This window comes from Hyperolius riggenbachi, chromosome 4 (assembly GCF_040937935.1).
Source record: "Hyperolius riggenbachi isolate aHypRig1 chromosome 4, aHypRig1.pri, whole genome shotgun sequence".
Taxonomy (NCBI): Eukaryota; Metazoa; Chordata; class Amphibia; order Anura; family Hyperoliidae; genus Hyperolius; species Hyperolius riggenbachi.
This window is the reverse complement of record NC_090649.1, coordinates 157,265,139-157,287,442: the sequence shown is the minus strand read 5'-3', so window position 1 is coordinate 157,287,442 and position 22,304 is coordinate 157,265,139. Positions and strand designations below refer to the sequence as shown.

Genomic DNA, 22,304 nt, shown 5'->3' with positions numbered 1-22,304 from the left:
GGGGTCATAAGTTTCCTTCTTGAGTGGAATAAGATCTGCACTCAACAAATTATACTGATAACATACTGGAATGTTATTTGTTTAATAGTTTAACAGTTTCTCGTTCAACTGACATTTACTTTTGTGTTTGTTTACTGATTAAGGTGTTACTTCAGTTGTTTGCTGTGCTGGTTTTCTCCCAATAAACACTTTAATTTGCCATTCCCAATGAGTGACTGTTCTAACTGTAGCTATGAAAACCAACTACTCAGTCCTAAGGACATCAGCATGTGGAGGTCCTTAAGGTGGCCATACATCTAGCAATTTCGAAGAATTTAATTTGATCATTTCATTGAATTGAGAGAGAATCGTTTGTGTTGCAGTATGCCCAATCGATGAAAAGTGGCCGACATTATGTCGAATCGACCAGATTAGTCGATTGAGCAGGATGCAAGATATCGGTTGATCGCACAGGCATTGGCTACTCTTCACATTTCATTTGATCGACTCTGAATCAATTTTTGCATTTAGAACATGGAGCCACAACATCGTTCAGATCGATTAGTGAAGTTGAATCGCATTGAATATCGTTTGTATCGACCATACTGAAGTCGATCGCCCAGTAAAGTTCATTGCTTTGTCGGTTGAATCAGAATCGCTAGATGTATGGTTACCTTTTAGAGTCAGGAGGAAGTCCCTCCGTGTCATACACAATGCAACATTTACCAGATGGGGTAGAAGTGTAATATTTTCCTGGTTTATCGTGAAATATCAATACGTTAACCATCTTGCACCATTTGATTTTAACCAGATTTCAGTAGACATTTGAAAAACATCCTTTACGTTGCCTTCATTGCTAGCTTTGTAGCATGTGATGCAGTACACAGCTTTGCAAATGTCCATTGCTCATTTCTTTCACCCACAGTTAAAGCATACAAAAACGCATATTCATGATCACCAGTGTTCGACAGCTATATCAATGAAGAATCGAGCACAAGTGCTCCAGTTTATCAAATATTTTGTTTCAGTGTCTAACCTATAAAAAATATTGCATAGTGTATGCCTGCCTTTGACCTAGTAAAAGAGTTCACTGTATATTATAGCATAATATATCACATAAAACAATAAACTGTACAATATCAGTGTAGCAATACTTCATTTTTGTCATGCTGTCATGTTTTATAGCATTTATTATAAACACTACAGTATTTCCCTTTCACCGTTATCCTTTTTGATTTAGTTTTTACGGTGTTTGTTTTTCTTTTTCAGAATGAAGTCCGGAGAGGTTAGCGATCTCCAAAGCAAATTGCAAAGAATGGAATATGATTATGAAAGCAGCTCATTGAGGTAAAGTTGTGCGCGTGTTTGCTGTAATAAATAAATGTGCCGAAAGACATTCACACATATTGATGTTAAAACCTGCAGACACTGGTTGTATGGATAAATATGCTTCAGAGGCCAACACGGTAACTGCATGAACCATAAAGACACTCGGTGTTCTGCGATTCCCCAAGCCTCTAAGGTCATTATGATATAACTGACTACACACACCAAAGTGCATGGAAAACTAGAGTTGAATGTGATGAATTGTTTGCACATCTAGCTTTGTACAAAAATAAGTGTGACTTGTGTAGGCAATGTGGATGGCCTGTGTGTGTTTTTGGCTGTACTATGTGAACATAGCTTTATTATGGGTTGTCCTATCTGGCACAAGGACTATTTATAGCTCTATATACCCGTGCTACCAGTGCAGCATTGGCAATTCAGTCCTGTTACTGGAATATGGAGAGCTATGGATTGGCTACTAGAAGTTTGACAACTTGGTATGGCAATTTTGATGGAGCGGTGGGATAATGTTGACTGTGGCATTGGTGGTGAGACACAATGACAGTTCAGTGAGGTGGAGACGTCTGCCCACATTCTATAGAAATACCATATGAAATGCTTTCCCCACTCAGTATGGACCAAGAGACCACTAAGCCCACGTTTACACTATGTACATTGCTGTCATATTTAGCATGCACACCAAAATGCATTAGAAATGCCCGGTCTCATTAACCAATGTGCTCGTTCTGCATATACGTTAGAGAAACTGGCTGCTTCACCCCAGACAATGCACACATTTTTTTTACTTTTTTTCTGGGGATGCACGTGTTTTAGTGCACACCAACACAAATGCTATGGGGGGGAGGAGCTGTAATCCTAAAAGAGGCTTAGACGAATGTGTGCAAATACAGAAGTAATTTAGGGCAGCCTTTTCTATATAAAGTATAACACTTTAGGGGGTTGACTGATCCACAGCTTTTTTTTTTTTTTTTTTTAAAGATAATTTTTATTAAACGTTTTCAACATTACAGTAAATAAACATAAACAAACCCATCCACCATCTCTACCACCTGCTACACAGCCGCCACCCCCCCCCCCCCCCAATCCTGAGAGATCTGGACCCACAGGAACAAATCATAAGGTAATAGAAAAAATTACATCATGTAACACAGATCAGCCTAGATCAGGGGTGTCAAACTCAAATACAAAGTGGGGCAAAATTGAACACTGGGACCTAGTCGTGGGCCAATCTCAGTGTCTACTGGCCTCCTCCCTCCCTTATAAGGTTCTCTGGCGTCTAATAGCCCTTTTCCTCCCCTATACAGTTCCCTGGTGTCTAGTGGCCCCCTCCCTCCTCTATACAGTTGCCTAAGTGTCTAGTGCATTCCCCCTCACTCCTGGATTCTCTGGTTATCTGGGGCTTCACCTCCAATATAGCTTCCCTGGTGGTTTAGAGTGGGCCAAACATAATGCAACGTGGGGAAACCACTTGAGGGCCAAATCTAATGGCTCTTAAAGCCAGATTTGGCCCACGGGTTGGAGTTTGACATGTATGTCCTAGATCATGGCCAAGAGACAACATTGACTGAATTACTCATAAACAGTAATCTCTAGCAACATTACTATAAGTATATATCTAACACGCTAATATTAACCACTTCACCTCCGAGGGTTTTTCCTCTTAAAAAACCAGAGCAAATTTCACCTTTCATCGCTGCGTCCTATAACTTTATTACTACTTATCACAACAAAACAAACTATATCTTGTTTTTTTCGCCACCAATTAGGCTATCTTTGGGGGTACTTTTTGCTAAAAATTATTTTATTCTAAATAAGTTTTAACAGGAAAAATAAGAGAAAAAAATGGAAAAAAAATCATTATTTCTCAGGTTTTGGCCATTATAGTTTTAAAATAATACATGCTACCGTAATTAAAACCCACACGTTTTATTTGTCCCAGTTATTGCAACATTTAAAATGTTTCCGTAGTACAATGTATGGCGCCAATATTTTATTTGTAAATAAAGGTGCATTTTTTCAGTTTTGCGTCCATCCCTAATTACAAGCCCATAATTTATAAAGTAACAGTAATATACCCTCTTGACATACATATTAAAAAAAAGTTTAGTTCCTAGGGTGTATTTTTTTATTGTAAATATTTTATCTTTTTTTTTTTTTTTTTACAAAAAATGTTTTGGCCAACTATTTGGGAGGCTGGAAGGTAAGATCGTAATTTAAAAAGTAAAAATAGGTCTTTTTATTTTAAAAAAATGTTTTTGGATGCAATTTTACTATTTGGCCACAAGATGGCTTCGCGCATAACTTACCCCTATATGTAAGTACTACTATGCAAAGAGGAAGTAATGTGTGGACATGTAAGTATCAGCTTTAGTGAATGAAGGTGTCGTCTCATAGACGGTGGCGTTCATTCACATGGGGACTTAGATCAATGAGTAGGAACTGTTTTCCCATTCATTGATCTCCCGGCTTACGATGGGCGGCAGTAACGTGGGAACACGTAGGGGGTTGAGCAGGAGTGCGCGGTGGGGAGGGACGTAGTAGCTACTTCCCTGCAAGCAGTTATGGGGAAATGCAGGGACGTAGTTACTCGTCCCGGGCGAAGGGGATGTGGTTAATGTCCAAATTAGGAACTGTAGAACTACCATTCTCCTGTTGGCCACAGCTTACTGGCCTCAGGATGGGTTCACTTAACCATGATTTCTGATTCCTGGCATGTACTTGGCACATGACTTATAGAGGGACAAGATTTGCAGTTGCACTACATTCCGCATTAGTGCAAAGGGTGGGCACGTGATTGAGGGCCGGGTCCAGCAGGACCCCAAGACTGAGCACTTCCTGCCATCGGCACCGCAGAACAAGCAAAGCCTAGAAGAAAAATTGATTTACCGGTAAGCATGTATTTTAAATATACATTTTGCCAGCCTACATCAGTGGCATTGCTGTGGATCAGTTCATGCAGGGTAAACACGGCATTTAGAAGTCCGCTTTAAATCACCTTTATGTGATCAGCTTAGTTCACTTTTGCAGCAAAAGAAAGTTGTTTTTTCTTTTTATGGAACATACACATCTTGTCAGGTGTCCTTCATTAAACACTGAGTAAGCCTGCATGAAGAAATCTGTTTTTCTTCTTCATTTCATAGCTGTGGTGTTTTGTTTCACAGGCTTGCTAAGGAACTGAAGGAGAAAGAAGATTGTGTGACAGCTCTGCAACAGAAGTGCCAGAAGTTACAGGAAGAGATCACTGAAATGGGAAGTGGGGAGAAAAATTACAGAAGGAGAATTCAGCATCTTGAGAGTGAACTGGGAACAGTGAAGGAAGTTTTAAAACAAACACAAGAAGAAGTCGTTCACTTGCAGCAGGAAAGGTGCTCATTTATGTGCAGAGCTGTTTCATGTGTAGCTCAAGGCCATAGCATTCTAGCTGTGTGCTGTGTCTGTATCTCCAATAATCATTACTCCATGCACCTTTCACACAACACTGTTTTATTGGTGTTGCTGCTTTAATAAGGATTTCTCCAAGAAGTGTCAGCAATCGCCACAGGCTCCACATCTGTGTGACCTGTGCTTACAAGTATGTGCTAGCTATTTAACCCATAAAGTAGCGGACATGCCTGACAGGAGCCCACATTTTCTAAGCTGAGGGGTTGCTTATTGCAATATCCCATTTTAGTGCTGCTACGATTGCTTAAACACTACGAGAACTGTAACAGAAGTTCAAAAACTGCTTCTGGTGCTTCACAGAGCTCCATTGAAGTGAATAGGGTAAAACTACACGTGCATGCACAGTTCTCTATACAGTGCCAGTTAATCCAACCTTCCTAAGCATGAGGTCATGTATGATGATGAGCCCCTTTTCCATAACATTGGACAAGGATGTCCTGCACTCTGCTTTTGCAAAATGCCCCTCCAAAAGTTTTGTGATCCATGTGTATCAGTTTGTGGATTCCATATTCTCTGGGGAATACCAGCCTGTATAGGGTTCAAGGGGTTAATGGGTCCTGGATGGGATGGGCAGGCTCATTTTTTCAACATGTATATTAAATGTTTTTTTTTTTATTATTATTTAAAAACATTTTTAAAGGGAATTTAATACATATTTTTAGAAAAATGTCTGAAATGCATTGCTCCATACAATAACAGAAGTTAGCCTTCTTACAACAGTATTAATTATTTGTGGTTATTCAGGTTGGAGTGAGAATATGATGTCTCCCACAATGCATCACGGCTGAATATGCAAATCATCTCTTCGTTGTCCCCGTAACCTAAACACACCTCCAGAACAGAACTGCTGGAATGCAATGATGTGTCAGCTTGTTAATATTACAGAGCCACAATAATCCAACATGCATACAAACTGTTTCAGACTGGTTGGTCCTCATTAGTGTATGGCATGGATTAATGTGGCTTTATGTAGAAGGACTTGAAACACTCCAAGGTACAGATTGCCCAGCAAGCTTGTGGTGAACCAGAGCTCCTAGGAGTGTGTAAGGGGCTAAAAAGGACCAAAAAGCCCTCTTCCTAAAATGCTATGCAAAGCAGAAGTTTGCCTTCTTAAAACAGAAGGTATTTGTGATTATTCGGGTTGGAGTGAGCATATGATGTCTTTTAGTCCCTCATATTACATAGAAGAAGTAAGATTGTACTCTCAAGATTACACTAATGGGCACCTTTAGTTTGTCTATTCAACTGGTAGGTTAACTTGCTCCAACTGGGCCGAGATAGCCACACCCACTATACGTCTTGAAATTCTTGAGGTGGTTGAACACACACTATAGATGGCTGTTTTCTAAATAACCTAAGGACACCTTTCTCCAAAGTACAAACAATATTTTTTTTAAATGGAAATTCACTGAATATTTTTTACTTGACTCAATAAAGACAGATTTATTTTTTGGGGATACGGCATTGTGCGGAGCCTCCTGTATCTCTAGAGGGTTTGAGTCGCCCACGTTCTAGCACTGCCTCAGAGACTACAGTTGAGCGGAATTCACTTGTTATTTGTAGATATAATAGCCTAGGGGTAAAATACATTTGTTTGGCATTTTAATGAATTCTTTTTTAAGATTTGCTTTATTTGATACATTTTTATTTTCCCTCTATATTGGTTTACATTTGACCTTGTATACTAGGATATCTGTCCTTTAATGTGCAGTGGTGGTAGTTTTGCTGGGCGTAAGATGACACATTGTTGTGAATGCACTTAGATGTGCTGGAATGGATTCTTAGCATTCATTCAGAGACCACTGAAACCAACAGTGCTGTAATATGCAAGTACTGCCATTTCTCTGGTTTTGGAGGTAAGAGGAGAGCTGTTAAGCACAACAAACTTTGATGGTTTCAGACATGAATGTAATAAGGACATTGGGCAACACAAACTTTCTTTGTATTCAGCACAACCTTCAAAAAGAGGTCTAACATCTCTTTGTAACTTGTTTATCCATTGACTAATATACATAACCACTCCCTACTAAGGGTTTTTTTCCTCTTTTGGACCAGAGAAATGTTCACCTTTCAGCGCTCCTTCCATTTATTCATTAATAACTTTATTACTATTTATCACAACAAAATGATCTATAACTTGTTTTTTTCACCACCAATTAGGCTTACTTTGGTTGGTACATTTTGCTAAGAATTAGTTTATTCTAAATGCATTTTAATGGGAATAATAAGAAAAAGATAGGGAAAAAAATATTTCTTAGTCTTCAGCCATTAGAGGTTTGTCCCGGTTATTGCAACGTTTAAATTATGTCCCTAGTACAATGTATGGCGACAATATTTTATTTGGAAATAAGGGTGTATTTTTTCTGTTTTGCGCCCATCACTAATTAAAAGCCCATAATTGTAAAAATAACAGTAACATACCCCCACTACATATAAATTAAAAAAGTTCAGTCCCTAAGGTGATTATTTATAATATATATATATATATATATATATATATATATATATATATATATATATATATATATATATATATATATATATATATATATATATATATATATAGTTGGGCAACTATGGGAGTGGGAGCGGGGTAAGGGGTGATTTCTTTATATTAAAGAAAAAAAAATACAGTGCTGCCCATAATTATTCATACCTTTGGCAAATTTTGATTTAAAGTTACTTTTATTCAACCAGCAAGTAATGACTTACAAGAAGCATTATTGTGGGGGAAGAAAACATTTCTCAGCTTTTATTTACATTTGAGCAAAAAGTGTCCAGTCCAAAATTATTCATACCCTTCTCAATAATCAATAGAAAAGCCTTAATTGGCTATTGCAGCAATCAAACGCTTCCTATAATTGCAGACCAGCTTTTTGTATGTCTCCACATGTATTTTTGTCCATTCATCATTAGTAATGAGCTACAAATCTTTCAGGTTGGAGGGTCTTCTTGCCATTACCCTGATCTTTAGCTCCCTACACAGATTCTCAATTGGATTCAAGTTAGGACTCTATCTGGGCCACTCCAAAACGTGAATGTTGTCGTGTGCTAACCATTTCTTTACCACTTTTGCTGTTTGATTTGGATCATTGTCATACTGACGCAAGCGCAGAATATGCCGACCTAGCAAGGTCAGCATCAGCAACGAAGGGAACTCTGGGCCACCCTGGGCCATCGCTGCGGTGAGGGACACATAGGCTGCCAGAGGCTGGAGGAAGCCCCAGGTAAGTAGATCTGTTTTTTTTAACTTCTTGCACCTTCCTTTTAAGGTAATTTCAAGGGATTTAGCACAAATGATTGAAGATTACTGTACTTTTGTTGTGTAAGACATAGCTCTTGCCATCACTTGGGGTTCATAACAGGAGGACATTAAAATTGGGAGTGTGAGTTTTTCCCGTTAGAGGGTCTGCTAATGCAGCCTTTTGCATTTATTTAGCTGCCTCTAAAGGTCATGCTAAATAACCTCTCTTGTATGTTCTGCTACACTGGCAAAAATGGAGATTTCACGACAGAGCAGTTATTTGGTCCTGGGGTGTTTAAATGCCAGGAGAGAAGGGACTTGATGCACAAACGTGCAGTAATATTGCCATGCACTGATAGTGCACAGCAATATTACCCTTACGAGGTACAGGCTGCCGGTAGTAAGGGTAATATTGCCGATCCCGGTCTGCCAACAGCATTGTTACTGCAATTTTGTGCATCAAGCCCTAGCTCTTCAAACTTTGCTTGACTCATGCAGAGAGATGGAAATTGAGTGAAGGGAGTATTTTGTTTTCCAAATAGTATTGTGTTCAGTGTGTTGTTGCAAAAAGGCAAAGCTTAAAGAGGAACTTTGGTGAAAAGTACAAAGAAAATAAATCAATACATTGCAAAGTGTGAAGTTATAAAATAGACGAGAGATCAAGAAATGATTGATATTCACCATGTAATTGGTTAATGTTTGTTTGATTCACAATCAGCCTGCATGTAATCAACATGGAAAAAAAACCCAGTCAGCACAAATTGCCATTATTTATAACCACACCCACTAACCTTGTGATAGACCAGTGATGGCTAACGTTGGCACTCCAGCTGTGGTGGAACTACAAGTCTCATGAGGCACTGCAATACGTTTACAACTCTAAGCATTACTCGGAGAGGCAGAGGCATGATGGGATTTGAAGTTTTGTCACAGCTGGAGTGCCAAGGTTAGCCATCACTGCAATAGACTAAAGGTTTTTTTTTTTATAGATATACATACCGTATATACCATTTTATAGATATGCATACCGAAAATAAGGCAGTATCTTATATTAATTTTACTCCAAAATATGTGCTAGGGCTTATTTTCAGGGGAAGTCTTATATTTCTATGAACACACAAGTTCCTTTGCTTTGTGTCCTCCTGCCTTCCCTACTGCAACGCCTCTTCCTCTGCTGGATCCACCTCTTGTGTGGTCCTGTGCCCCCCTTGTACCTTTAGTGTCCTCCTGGTGCCCCCCTCTGTCTCCCACTATCCTATGTCCTCCTATGTCCCCCACTATCCTCTGTCCTTCTATGTCCCCCATTGTGTCTTCTGCTGTCTCCATGTCCTCCTGGTGTCTGCCATGTCCCCCTGCATCCTCATCTTACCCCCAGCTCCATGCTGCGCTTTCTTCCATGTCCTCCGATGTCCCCCTGCATCCTCTTCATACCCCCTGCTCCATGCCGCTGTGTCCCCAAGCTTCAGCCTATGGTGAAGAAGTACGGCAACTTGTGTCTCTACTGAAGTCAATGGTCTTGCAGACAAGACCATGGCTCAGTTATTGCGCCAATCCCTGCACTCGCTGAGTAGCAGTAGTTCATAGACAGGAAACTGTCATGACCTAGGTCCTGACATCACACTGTAGGAGGGGTTTCACCACAAGATCAGCCAAACAAACCCTCCAGATGATCTATTCGAGAAAAGGTAATGATTTCCAATGGGAAAGGAGGTATCAGCTACTGATTGGGATGAAGTTCAATCCTCGGTTATAGTTCCTCTTCCTACTGACACTTCTGTGAAACATTAATAACCGCAAACTCAAAGGGCAGGGTCATTTTAGTCAATGTAATTTACAAAATGGATGTGTGTTCAACTGACACAATAGAATTTTATTGAAAGCACAATTTCATTTTCTATAGTGTAAACCTGTCATGCAGCTGGTCTAACCGTAAACTGACCCGAGGTCCTGCAGAAGAGACACTGCTCAGCTAATATATGGGAAATAAAGCCACTTGGGGAAAACAGACTGCATTCTTGCTGTTGCCAAGTTCCTTCCAGCATTGCACCAGCTATTTTCCTGCATCAGCTGGCAATGTGTGACTTCATACTCATACTCTGAATTTATTGCAGGGCTTACTGATTTGGATGGATTACAGTTAAATCACTTGTTTTTTTTTTTGTTTTATCTTTTCTTTCAGGGAACTACAGATCATTGCTTATCAGAACAGTATTGAGCAGCTACAGGAAACCATCAAACAGAGGATGCTGAATGACGACAGATGGGAGACAAAGGTAAGAGCAGAGAACCTATGGGTGTGTATTCCTATTGATGCATAGCACTTTCACAGCAGCCTTAATAGATCACATGCCTGAGCTTGCTGTGCCTCACTGCTGACATAATGTGCTAGATAAAGCCCTTGTATAATGTCCTCTGTATTATCCCCTGTCATAGACAAATACACGTTGCCGCTAGTATGGTGAGAGAGTGGAACAGAGCAAATCTAAAGCCTTTGATACTCAAGAGGCCATTGTAAACTTCCTATTTCTAGAATACAAAAGCCTGTTCGCTTACTCAGAGAAAGCCGTTTTCCTATAATAATGACTACAGATGACTGCCTCCTTATGGAAAACACTGTCATGATTACATAGGTTGGACTCCAGGGAAAGTACACATATGCCTTTCATAGATGAGAACCGATGTAAAGGCTAAAAGATTTGTTATTGTGATTAGCCGGTCTTGTGATTCACCCAGCGGTGCCACATTGCACAGCCAGGCTGGAGAAGCCACTTTTTTCCCTTTTCAGCTTTGGAGCTTCTCGTGTTTAGTTGGTTATGCACTATTTATGCACTATTTGTTGTTTTTAATATTCAATAAAAAGGCAGAGATGGAAAAAAAATCTCGGAGGCCCCTTTCACACTAGGACGTTTTCATTGCGCTGCGTTGCCCTGTTTTACCACATGGTAACACTAAAGCAATGAAAACCCATGAGGCATTACATACCTACTGCGGTGCAATGTGCTGGAAGTATTGAATTTGACACGGGTTTTTGGCGACTACTCGCGGCAACCAGAAGTCATGTAAGTCTGTCGCCGCAGATAGTGGAAGCGTATTTTGTCGATACACTTCCGTGCACTTCCTATTTCCGCTACATAGCCTTACTTATGGCTTGGCATGCAGCCAGATTAGAGATTACAGCGCATTGGTATGGAAATCTCTAAAGCTTATTTTTAATGTTATAGTGTAATGCGATCATCCAATTGCACTGCCCCTATAACGCTGGTTTCTAGTGTGAAATTGGCCAAAAGAAATAAGCCCCTACCGATTAGTGAACATTGTATTCTTTGAACATAGATCAGGAAAAGCCATTCTTATCAGAATTGAACACAGTATTAGGGGAGTGTGCACGGCTGCAGTTGCATAGCTTTGTGCTGTATCAAGCAGTACAAAGCTAATGGTGGCTATGGGGCAATCAGTATTAGCTCAGTTCTCTGGGGGAATCTGATCAACTATCAATTGTTGCAAGATGGTAGACCAGGGAAACAATTATTATCAGGGCGATAGCAATAATTCGCCTCACCTACTGTGCATGTATTATGTTATGGCCAACATTGGCTTCACCAGGAAGGAGAAAGTAGGGGTTATCAAATCACTGAACAGTTAAAGTGAACCTGAACTGAGTAAAATAAACACATGATAAACCTGCAAATTAATATGACATACTTACCTCGCCGTCAGTTCCTCTCAGAAGCCCACCATTTTCTTCTTACAGTGATTCCAATTACAATTCATGAGTCAAATCCTTATTTAAAGTCAATGGGAATCGACCCCCCCAAAAAATCAGCCAGATACTTACCTAAGGAGTGGGAAGGCTCTGGGTCCTATACAGCCTTCCCACTCCTCTCACGGTCCCCACATTCCAGCGCTGGCTCCCCCGGCAGCAGTATTCAACCAATCTGGTCTAATGCTTTCTGCCGTTGAACAAGGCTTTGAAAGTCTTCGGGGCCCAAGTACTCCCCGAAGACGGGCGGATCCGTACTGCACCTGCGCAAGCACGCTCTCTCTCTCTCTCTCACTCCTCCGGCTGGTGTACAAACATGGTCCCTATAAAGTGCCCACCCATTACAGTGTATACATTTATAGTAGTCCCTTATAGTGCCTTCCTGTATTATGCTGCCTCCATTTATAGTGCACCCCAATAGTGTCCCCCAAATAATGCCGCATTATAGTGTCTGGCATGCAGAAGTGTGTTGAATGCTTAATACTTTCCTCTCCCTGTGCTCTCTTATTTTTATTGCTGCACTTTCATAATAAGTATTCTATACCAGGCTCTTGTTGTGGTGCTACAGAGTCTCATTCTGATGATATCATGATGTCACCAAGTGATGGCAGAGTAGGAAAAAAAAAATATATATCAGGAAAGAAGCACTGAAATCTGCCACAAAAATGGGGAGGGGTAAATAAAATACTTACGTATGGCTCCTCTTGCCAATCTTTCTTGCTATGGCAGGGGTTAAGTGAAAAATCTAACATCAGAAAGGCTTTCCTGATTAGTCGTTTGGATCATGAGATCTAAACAAGCATATATGTGTAATAGCATGCACTCTGTGCTCATTGCAGATGTATTATTTTGTCTCTGAGGCTAAGGTGAAGATATAGATATATTGTCTTGAAACAGAAGTGGTTACTTATACGTATAACTTTTATGCATAGAAGAAACCATTGAAATTACACTTTCGTCTGGTTTGCAGGAAGACACCTTGAGTTTAGGGGCTTTTGATAATCTTACATGCTGTAAGTTCAGTACTTGATTTCCTGTGTTACATGCAAAAAGCCCACATTATTCACACAGTATGAAAACCGTTCCTGCTATCTTATTAATAATACAGCCACATATCTGCATTATGAATGTCCGGAATGCATTATGTCTGTCTAGCCTTATCATTAAAAAAACCTGCTGTTTCCGTTTCCATTGAGTAATATTGTTAATTTCTGTGGGTCTCAAAACCATATACAGCTTTACACTGAGAATTGCATAGAGGTGTGTAAAGGTGATAGAAAGATAATATATATATATATATATATATATATATATATATATATATATATATATATATATATATTTATATATATATATATATATATATATATATATATATATATATATATATATATATATATATATATAGTACTCTGCTAAAGATTACCTGAGACCGTTAGTTAAGACGTGCAATTTACTTGAAATCTACTTGATGAATTTTGTTTAATGAAAATTACAGCACAGTTTTGATTAATGATGCAATAACAATTTGCTATGGTTTCACACATTGTACAGTAAAAAATGCATCCAATAAATATCCTTGACATCAAACAATGAAAATTGTTGACTGATATGCCTTTCGTGATTGAAAGAATGGGTGTCAAACTCCAGTTTTCAAGGGCTGAGGTCTTCACACATTTTGGCACAGCTCAAATTAATTGATGGGACTAAATTAGTAAAGGTGTGGTTTATCAAGTAGGACACATTTCTCCATTTCTCTCTCAGCCCATTCTAAACACTGGCATGGATATGGCCCTCGGGGACTGGAGTTTAACATCTGAGATTTAAAGATCTGTCCCGAGGCAAAGCTATGGAAGGTAAGCACACAGGTATACTCACCTAAGGGATTATTAGGAACACCTGTTCAATGTCTCATTAATGCAGTTATCTAATCAGCCAATCACATGGCAGTTGCTTCAATGCATTTAGGGGTGTGGTCCTGGTCAAGACAATCTCCTGAACTCCAAACTGAATGTCAGAATGGGAAAGAAAGGTGATTTAAGCAATTTTGAGCGTGGCATGGTTGTTGGTGCCAGAGGGATCGGTCTGAATACTTCACAATCTGCTCAGTTACATGGCATTTTCACGCACAACCATTTCTAGGGTTTACAAAGGATGGTGTGAAAAGGGAAAAACATCCAGTATGCGGCAGTCCTGTGGGGGAAAATGCCTTGTTGATGCTAGAGGTCAGAGGAGAATGGGCCGACTGATTCAAGAAGCTGATAGAAGAGCAACGTTGACTGAAATAACTACTCATTACAACCGAGGTATGCAGCAAAGCATTTGTGAAGCCACAACACGCACAACCTTGAGGCGGATGGGATACAACAGCAGAAGACCCCATCGGGTACCACTCATCTCCACTACAAATAGGAAAAAGAGGCTACAATTTGCACAAGCTCACCAAAATTGGACAGTTAAAGACTGGAAAAATGTTGCCTGGTCTGATGAGTCTTGATAGTCAGAATGTGGTGTAAACAGAATGAGAACATGGATCCATCATGCCTTGTTACCACTGTGAAGGCTGGTGGTGGTGTTGTAATGGTGTAGGGAATGTTTTCTTGGCACAGTTTAGGCCCATTAGTGCCAAATTGGGCATCGTTTAAATGCCACGGACTACCTGAGCATTGTTTCTGACCATGTCCAGACCTTCATGACCACCTTGTACCCATCCTCTGATGGCTACGTCCAGCAGGATAATGCACCATGTCACAAAGCACAAATTATTTCAAATTGGTTTCTTGAACATGACAATGAGTTCACTGTACTAAAATGGCCCCCAGAGTCACCAGATCTCAACCCAATAGAGCATCTTTGGGGTGTGATGGAACGGGAGCTTCGTGCCCTGGATCAACTGCAAGATGCTATCCTATCAATATGGGCCAACATTTCTAATGAATGCTTTAACCTCCCTGGCGGTAAGCCCGAGCTGAGCTCGGGCTATGCCGCCGGGAGGCACCGCTCAGGCCCCGCTGGGCCGATTTCATAATTTTTTTTTTGTTACACGCAGCTAGCACTTTGCGATCGCCGCCGCTGCCCGCCGATCCGCCGCTATACCCGTCGCCGCAGCCGCCATGGCGACGGGGGAAGCCCTACAAGAGATCCCGTTCTTTGAACGGGATCTCTTGATCTCCATTCGCCGGCGGCGATCGGAGGGGCTAGGGGGATGCCGCTCAGCAGCGGCGATCATGTAGCGAGACATTGTCTCGCTACATGAAAAAAAAAAAAAGGTATTTGCTGCCCCCTGGCGGATTTTAACAAACCGCCAGGGAGGTTAAGCACCTTGTTGAATCAATGCCACATAGAATTAAGGCAGTTCTGAAGGTGAAAGGGGGGTCAAACATTGTATTAGTATGGTGTTTCTAATAATCCTTTAGGCAGCACAGTGGTGTAGTGGTTAGCGCTCTCGCCTTGCAGCGCTGGGTCCCTGGTTCGAATCCCAGCCAGGGCACTATCTGCAAAGAGTTTGTATGTTCTCTCCGTGTCTGTGTGGGTTTCCTCCGGGCACTCCGGTTTCCTCCCACATCCCAAAAACATACAGATAAGTTAATTGGCTCCCTCTAAAATTTGGCCCTAGACTACAGCACTTACACTACATAATATAGACATATGGCAATGGTAGGGATTAGATTGTGAGCTCCTTTGAGGGACAGTTAGTAACAAGATATATATATACACTGTACAGCGCTGCGTAATATGTTGGCGCTATATAAATACTAAATAATAATAATAAATAATAAATTAATAATGTTTATGCTGGATCCACATACCTCTGTGCATTGTCTATTTCTTGCCTTGTGCCTGTTGGTCGCAGTAATCATGCCTAGATAAATGTGACTTTTGGCTAAAGTCAAATTTTGAGACAGGAAAAAGCAGGCTTGTGGCAATGTTCCCTCCTATTACCCTCCCATTGCTTTCCTCTTAAAGGAAACCTGAGATGAGAAGCGTCTCAGGTTCCATACTTACCTGGGGCTCATCCCTCGCCGTCTCCCCGGGTGGCTCTGGTCCCCCGTAATTCAGCCCAAAAGCCTGGCCAAGTCACGGTTCATTGTGCGTGCACGGCCAGGCACGCTCCCCTGTGAGGCTTCCATCCATTGCAGTACTACTGCACAAGCACAGAATGTTCCGCAGGAGCGAGATGGGGGAGCACGCCTGGCTGGGCTGCACATGTGCAACTCGGCTAGGCTTTCGGGCTGAATTACAGAGGGCCAGAGCCACCCAGGGAGACAGTGAGGGACAAACTGCCTTAAAGAGACTCCGTAACAAAAATTTCATCCGGTTTTCTTCCATCCTACAAGTTCCAAAAGCTATTCTAATGTGTTCTGGCTTACTGCAGCACTTTCTGCTATCACCATCTCTGTAATAAATCAACTTATCTCTCTCCTGTCAGACTTGTCGGCCTGTGTCTGGAAGGCTGCCAAGTTCTTCAGTGTTGTGGTTCTGTGATGTATCTCCCCCCTCCAGGCCCATCTCTGCACACTGCCTGTGTGTTATTTAGATTAGTGCAGCTTCTCTCTGCTCTATTATCTTTTACAAGCTGGATAAATCCTCCTCTGAGCTGGCTGGGCTTTCATATACTGAGGAATTACATACAGGCAGAGCTGTCTGCACTCTGCAGGAAGAAACAGCCTGACACTTCAGTGGAAGATAGCTGCAGGGGGAAAGAAACACACAAATGATCTCTTGAGATTAAAAAGGAAGGCTGTATACAGCCTGCTTGTGTATGGATGTATTTTCTATGTGTGGACATACTGTACATCAACCTACTTCCTGTTTTGGTGGCCATTTTGTTTCTTTATAAACAAACTTTTTAAAACTGTTTTTAACCACTTTTAATGTGGCGGGGAGCAGCGAAATTGTGACAGAGGGTAATAGGAGATGTCCCCTAACGCACTGGTATGTTTACTTTTGTGCGATTTTAACAATACAGATTCTCTTTAAAGGGGCTTAAGGAAGCCTCAGGTAAGCTTCTTGTCTCATGTACACTTTAAAGGGAGTGAATGGGTTGGGCAGGAGGAGGGAATGTGTGGGTTATTGGTGGGAACATCACTGTAAACCTGCCTCTTTCTGCCTGAAAATGTGACTTTAGCCAAAAGAGACATTTCACTGTCTCAGCCACTCTAGCTGAACTTGTGAACTAAGAATTTACGATACCTCTGGGTCAATCCTAATACCAGGTCTGTGAGCAATGGAGTAAACAAGGATCCTTATTTTACCCCATTTAGATGGTCTGTTTGAATTAAGGCATCTTAATGACGTATTTATGCTTGAAAAAAATATCTGTTTTCCCTTTTGATGTTGCATGTATATAAGCTGTCTGTACCACCAGCTTGCAAACTAACAGGATGTAAACCTGACGAAGGCTGCAAGGGCAAAAGCTTGTTTATTCTTATTCATTTGTAGTAAGCCAATAAATGGTATCATCCTGATTTAAAACTTCTTGATTTTTCAAGGAGTGATTACAGAAACTAGGGGGATTGGGGAAAGGAGCGGACAATGCACAGAAGAATATGGATACCGCATGAACATATCTTTGTGTTTTTCCTTGGGAAGCTTTACCTTGGGTCAGGTATGCTTTAAGGTTTCTTCTTCAGAGGCTTCATTGGTTGACAGTTTCCATCAGGCAATATGGTGGATATACTAAATATCAGTAAAATTCTACTTGGTGTTACTTAGTCGTAACTTGAAGGACATCCAAGGTGACACAATGATTTTATTCCCTCTCTGTAGTAGTTGGCCGCTTCAGCGCATGTGCGGGCTCCTGTGGCTTGGAGCACGTAGATCACTCCCGGCCATGGGAGCACAATCATGCTAGTCATGCGCAGAAGCCATCTATTAGGGAGGGGACAGTGGAATACTGCAACACAGAGGAACTTCAGCAAGGGACACACAGACTTCTAGGGGTGAAAGAAGCCCCAGGTAATTAAAGCATAATATCGTTGTGTCACCTTGGTTGTTCTTTAACGTGTCAAAAGCTTTCAAAAACTATGTAGTTAGGGCTGTTTTCCACTGAAAAAACGCGATAGCAATCAGGCTACAATGCAGTAGAGTTTCTCACATTTTTCGCTAGAGCAATTGCACTGTGATCTAAGAAATGTACAAGCGTGATTGTGCGGTGAGAAAAAAAATTGGGCAGGAAAATATTTTAAATTGCCTATACTTTGTATAGGAGACCAATAGCACAAAAAATATTCAGAAACCTCCCCGCATGGTTTCCATTGCCTCATATTGTACCTAGCGATCACAACATCTGAAACATTTGTTGGTTTGATGTCAGCAGATCTGCTCCACCACTAACGGGTAAAGGGAGCTGCAGGGAGAGAAATACCGAGGAGAGGAAGGAGTCAGAACAAATAGAACAAAAACAACTAGGTGTTAATGTGGTTAATTTGTCCAATTTTCCATTAGAAGATCGACATGTATCGCTGCTCTCCAAGGGACTCACCTTTGCTCCCGTTCAGAAGGGAGATGAATTCACTGTTTATAAGGATATTCTCCTCTTTTTAAGGAGAGTACAACTAAAATTAATGTTTAAGGATAAAGAGCAGGAAAAAGACAACATAGATGGACAACAATATGAGTGTCTAAATTTAGATGAACGAGAAGCTTTAGTAGCATTACAGAGTTTATGGGATGAAGGCCATGTAGATGAGGAAATGGACGACACAACTATGACAATGACTGATACACCACGGACAAAATTAAAGAAAAAATCCAAGTTCATGCCCTCTCTCAATTCAAATAAATACCTCTCGGTCTTTTTGGAAACCCTAGCTAATGACCTAAAAATTATGGAATTGAATCCTAAAGTCAAGCAAAATTTAACCAAAGATGAAAAACTAGCTCTACAGGAGTTGAAAAATGCAAAGGGGTTTGTAATAAAGCCGAGTGACAAGGGGGGAAATGTGGTCCTCTGGGGGGAAGATGATTATCTGAAGGAGATGCATCGCCATCTTGATGATCGTTTGATATATCAACAACTTGACCGGGACCCATTTCCCCCTCTAGTTGATAAAATTAATGACAAAATGGAGGGGGCCTTCAGAGAAGGTCTTCTGTCCAAGGCAGAACTTGAATTTTTGAAAATTGATGAATATGTCAGACCCACTCTATACCTAATCCCTAAACTCCATAAAAATAGAGAGAAGCCGCCTGGACGGCCGATATTATCAGGGAATGGAGGACCAACAGAGAGAATTGGACAGTTTGTAGATCAAAAATTAAAAACGCTAGTGCGTAGCCTTCCGTCATATGTCCAGGACACAAGAGATGTGCTAAAAGTCATTTCTGACTTGCGGATACCCCCGGGGGCCCTCCTGGTGGGGATTGACGTGGAGTCCTTGTACACGTCGATTCCCCACCAGGTGGGCCTCGAGGCTGTGTCCTTTTTTCTTGACGAGGCCTACCCGACTCAGACTGACCATAATCTGTTCGTGATGGACATGCTACACCTGGTACTGACAGAAAACTACTTCCTCTTTGGGGGAGTGTTCTATTGCCAGGTGGCTGGGACGTCAATGGGAGCGGCGTGTGCGCCGGCATATGCATGTCTCCATCTGGGATTTTGGGAGAGGAGAGATGTATATATATTGGATGCGTTCCGGCGCCACGTCGCTCTGTGGATTAGATTCATTGATGATATCTTGGTGGTGTGGAATGGAGATGAAAAAGAACTTGAAGGGTTTATACAAAAATTGAATAATAATAACAGAAATATTAGGTTGACGTATACGGTTGATGAGCATGAGATCCCATTCCTGGACCTAAAGATTGCGGTCAGGGGTGGAGCTCTCAGTAGCTCTACGTATAGGAAACCAACAGCTGGCAACACAATACTCCACGCCACCAGCCATCATCCCAGCCACCAGGTAAGGAACATACCCTATGGACAGTTCCTTCGTTTGAGAAGGAACTGTTCATCAGAGGAGGAATTCACTAAAGAATCGCGTGAATTATATTCACGTCTAAGGGAACGCGGATACCCACATAGGACACTTCGTAGATGCCTGAGAAAGGCTAGGGACCGTGATCGTGAAAGCCTCCTTGTACCTGGGAGAAGAGATGGATCAAATGCCTTGAATAAAGAGAGAATCATAACCCAATATGGCTCACATTGGGAGTCTCTGAGAGCGGTACTGATGAAAGCCTGGCCTATTTTGATGGCTTCATCAGACATAGCACAAATTGTGGGCCATGTCCCCATGATAACAGCCAGACGGGCAAAAAATCTAAAGGACCATTTGGTGGTCTCTGAATTCAAAAGCAAGAAACAATTCGAAGAAAGGAAAACTTGGCTAGGATCTGTGCCCCCCCCCAAAAGGTATGCATCGGTGCGGGAGATGCAAGGTGTGCCCCTATGTACATAAGACAGACTCTTTCTGGGACACAAAATGTGAGAGGAAATTTAAAATTGAGTCTTTTATGAACTGTGAGACCACGGGGGTGGTGTACATGGTGACCTGCCCCTGTGGTCTACACTACATTGGGATGACCACTAGAATGTTCAAAGTTAGAATATTGGAACATATGTCAAACGTGAAAAACAAAAATGAGGAAAACAATGGACCTCTGAGGGAACACTACCAACAATATCATGGGGGGAGCTTTAAAGGTAGCTTAGTAAAGGTTCTAACTTCTATAACCAAAGGGACAAGAAAGATAAGTGTGGAGAGAGAACTTCTCCGCAAGGAAACAATGTGGATATATAAACTAGGTACATTGTCCCCTGATGGTCTTAACTCTGAGATTAACTTTTCAGTTTATTTGGATCCATATTAGACTACGCGAATGAGCCCCATAAAATTTTGTGCTACCCATTCACGGCCCCATATATGTCTGTAATTCCTCTGTGATTATTGTATTTATCTCATTAGTGGCCATGAGTAGTATAGTGTATAGCCTATGGAGCTTAGGATGATGTTCTTGTACATATTAATGCGCCATCTGATATATGATATGTGCTCAAATTGAAGTGAAAAAAGGAATTATTCTGATACATATATACATATATACAAAAAAGAGGCCAGAGCAAATACAAATGATAAGAAAAACTGTGTGGGGAATAGGACATGGGCGGTACCGTGCATGGATAGTGCAGCCTGTGATATATATGAAGTTATTGTAGTATTAGCATCTGTACCCGCAGCGAAATATGTAAGAATAAAAAGTATTACTTGAAGTTCCTGCATGTGTGAGAATGTCTATCCCCTCCTTCCTGATGTACTTGTTGCTTTAAAATCTGGGAAAATCTGTGGTACCTTGAGAGAAAAATATACGTTTTAAGATATGGGCAATTTTGCCAATAACAAAGATGGCGCCTGTGGATACGTCAGGTGATTGCTGTCTGAATATAAAAAGACTGACCATCCCCTTCCCCTTACAAGCCACACCCTGATGAAGCCCATTGGGCGAAACATGTAGGTGGGAGGAGCTATAGGAGGCCGGCCTCGCCCACTGCTTTCAACCCATGCCGCTCTGGGAGCGTTCTGTCGCCGCCATTGTTGCCGCTGTCTGGACGTGCTAACCCAGCGGAACTCTGGTACATCATCCTGCCTGCCGATGGGATAGCCTGCGTGCACACCCTCTGCTGAGATGACCAACACAGACTCTCTGGGAGACGTAAGACACAAGGCTATGTGTGCTTTTGTGAGCAAGACAGCGCTGTCAGTGTGTTGTCTCAAAGCGCTATTGCAATAATGTCATGCTAACGCTACTAATATAACAGCTTGCTGAACTGCACATTTAACCTCATGTGGCGGAAACTGCCTTGCTATGTGTACTTAAAGGACTGCCGTAGCTCTGACTGCTTGATCTGAGGAAGTCCTGGATCAATACTTATAACGGACAGGTTCTGTTTAAAGCTTGGTGCATTTCTCTTGAACACTTGGGGAAAACTGGTCCTTTTTTTCTACCCAGAGCTCTGTGGTCATTTTTTCAATATGCGCAGGCCTTCCCATGTGTTGCATGACATGAATGGATGTATGTGAAGCGTGCGTGGGGTGCAGGGGCTGTCAGGTTTATCCTTATGCTTTAAGTGTTTTTAGAGTTTTATCCGAATTTCCTTGATACAAGTTCTGATTGCTGTAAGTTTTTCAATAAAGGTTTTTGATATGTGACACGGTGAGGCCTGGGTTGTAGAGCTCTTTTTGGAGGTTTTTTGCTGCTCCACCACTAACACCAGGTCATACTGCACTCAAAATATATACCGTGTTTCCCTGAATATGTCTGTCACAGACCGCTAGGCCGGTCTGCGGATGGGGTAAATCGATCAGCGTCAGAAATCCTCTCACACGGTCATTTGTTCATCACGAAGAGTAACCCGCGTTCGCAATTCGATGAACTGACTCGCGAAGGCAGCGTTCTGATACCAACCGATTCACCACACACATACAATTCAAAGATCTGCCACCAAGCAAGTTACACAGCCCGCTACTGTAATTATACTAGGACTTCGAGAATGCTCTATTAACCCCTAGCAGTATGCAGGAACCTGGG

At 41.5% G+C, this 22,304-nt stretch overlaps 1 protein-coding gene across 3 annotated transcripts in view; it reads left to right on the top strand.

The window, feature by feature from the left end:
- LEKR1 (leucine, glutamate and lysine rich 1) overlaps positions 1-22,304 on the top strand; it is a 319,504-nt gene that overhangs the window by 184,925 nt on the left and 112,275 nt on the right. For all 3 annotated transcript variants that reach the window (XM_068280847.1, XM_068280848.1, XM_068280846.1), the window contains exons 8-10: positions 1,249-1,326; positions 4,488-4,691; positions 10,191-10,284. In XM_068280847.1, coding sequence (XP_068136948.1) covers positions 1,249-1,326; positions 4,488-4,691; positions 10,191-10,284 — 376 coding nt within the window. The remainder of the gene's footprint in view (positions 1-1,248; positions 1,327-4,487; positions 4,692-10,190; positions 10,285-22,304) is intronic.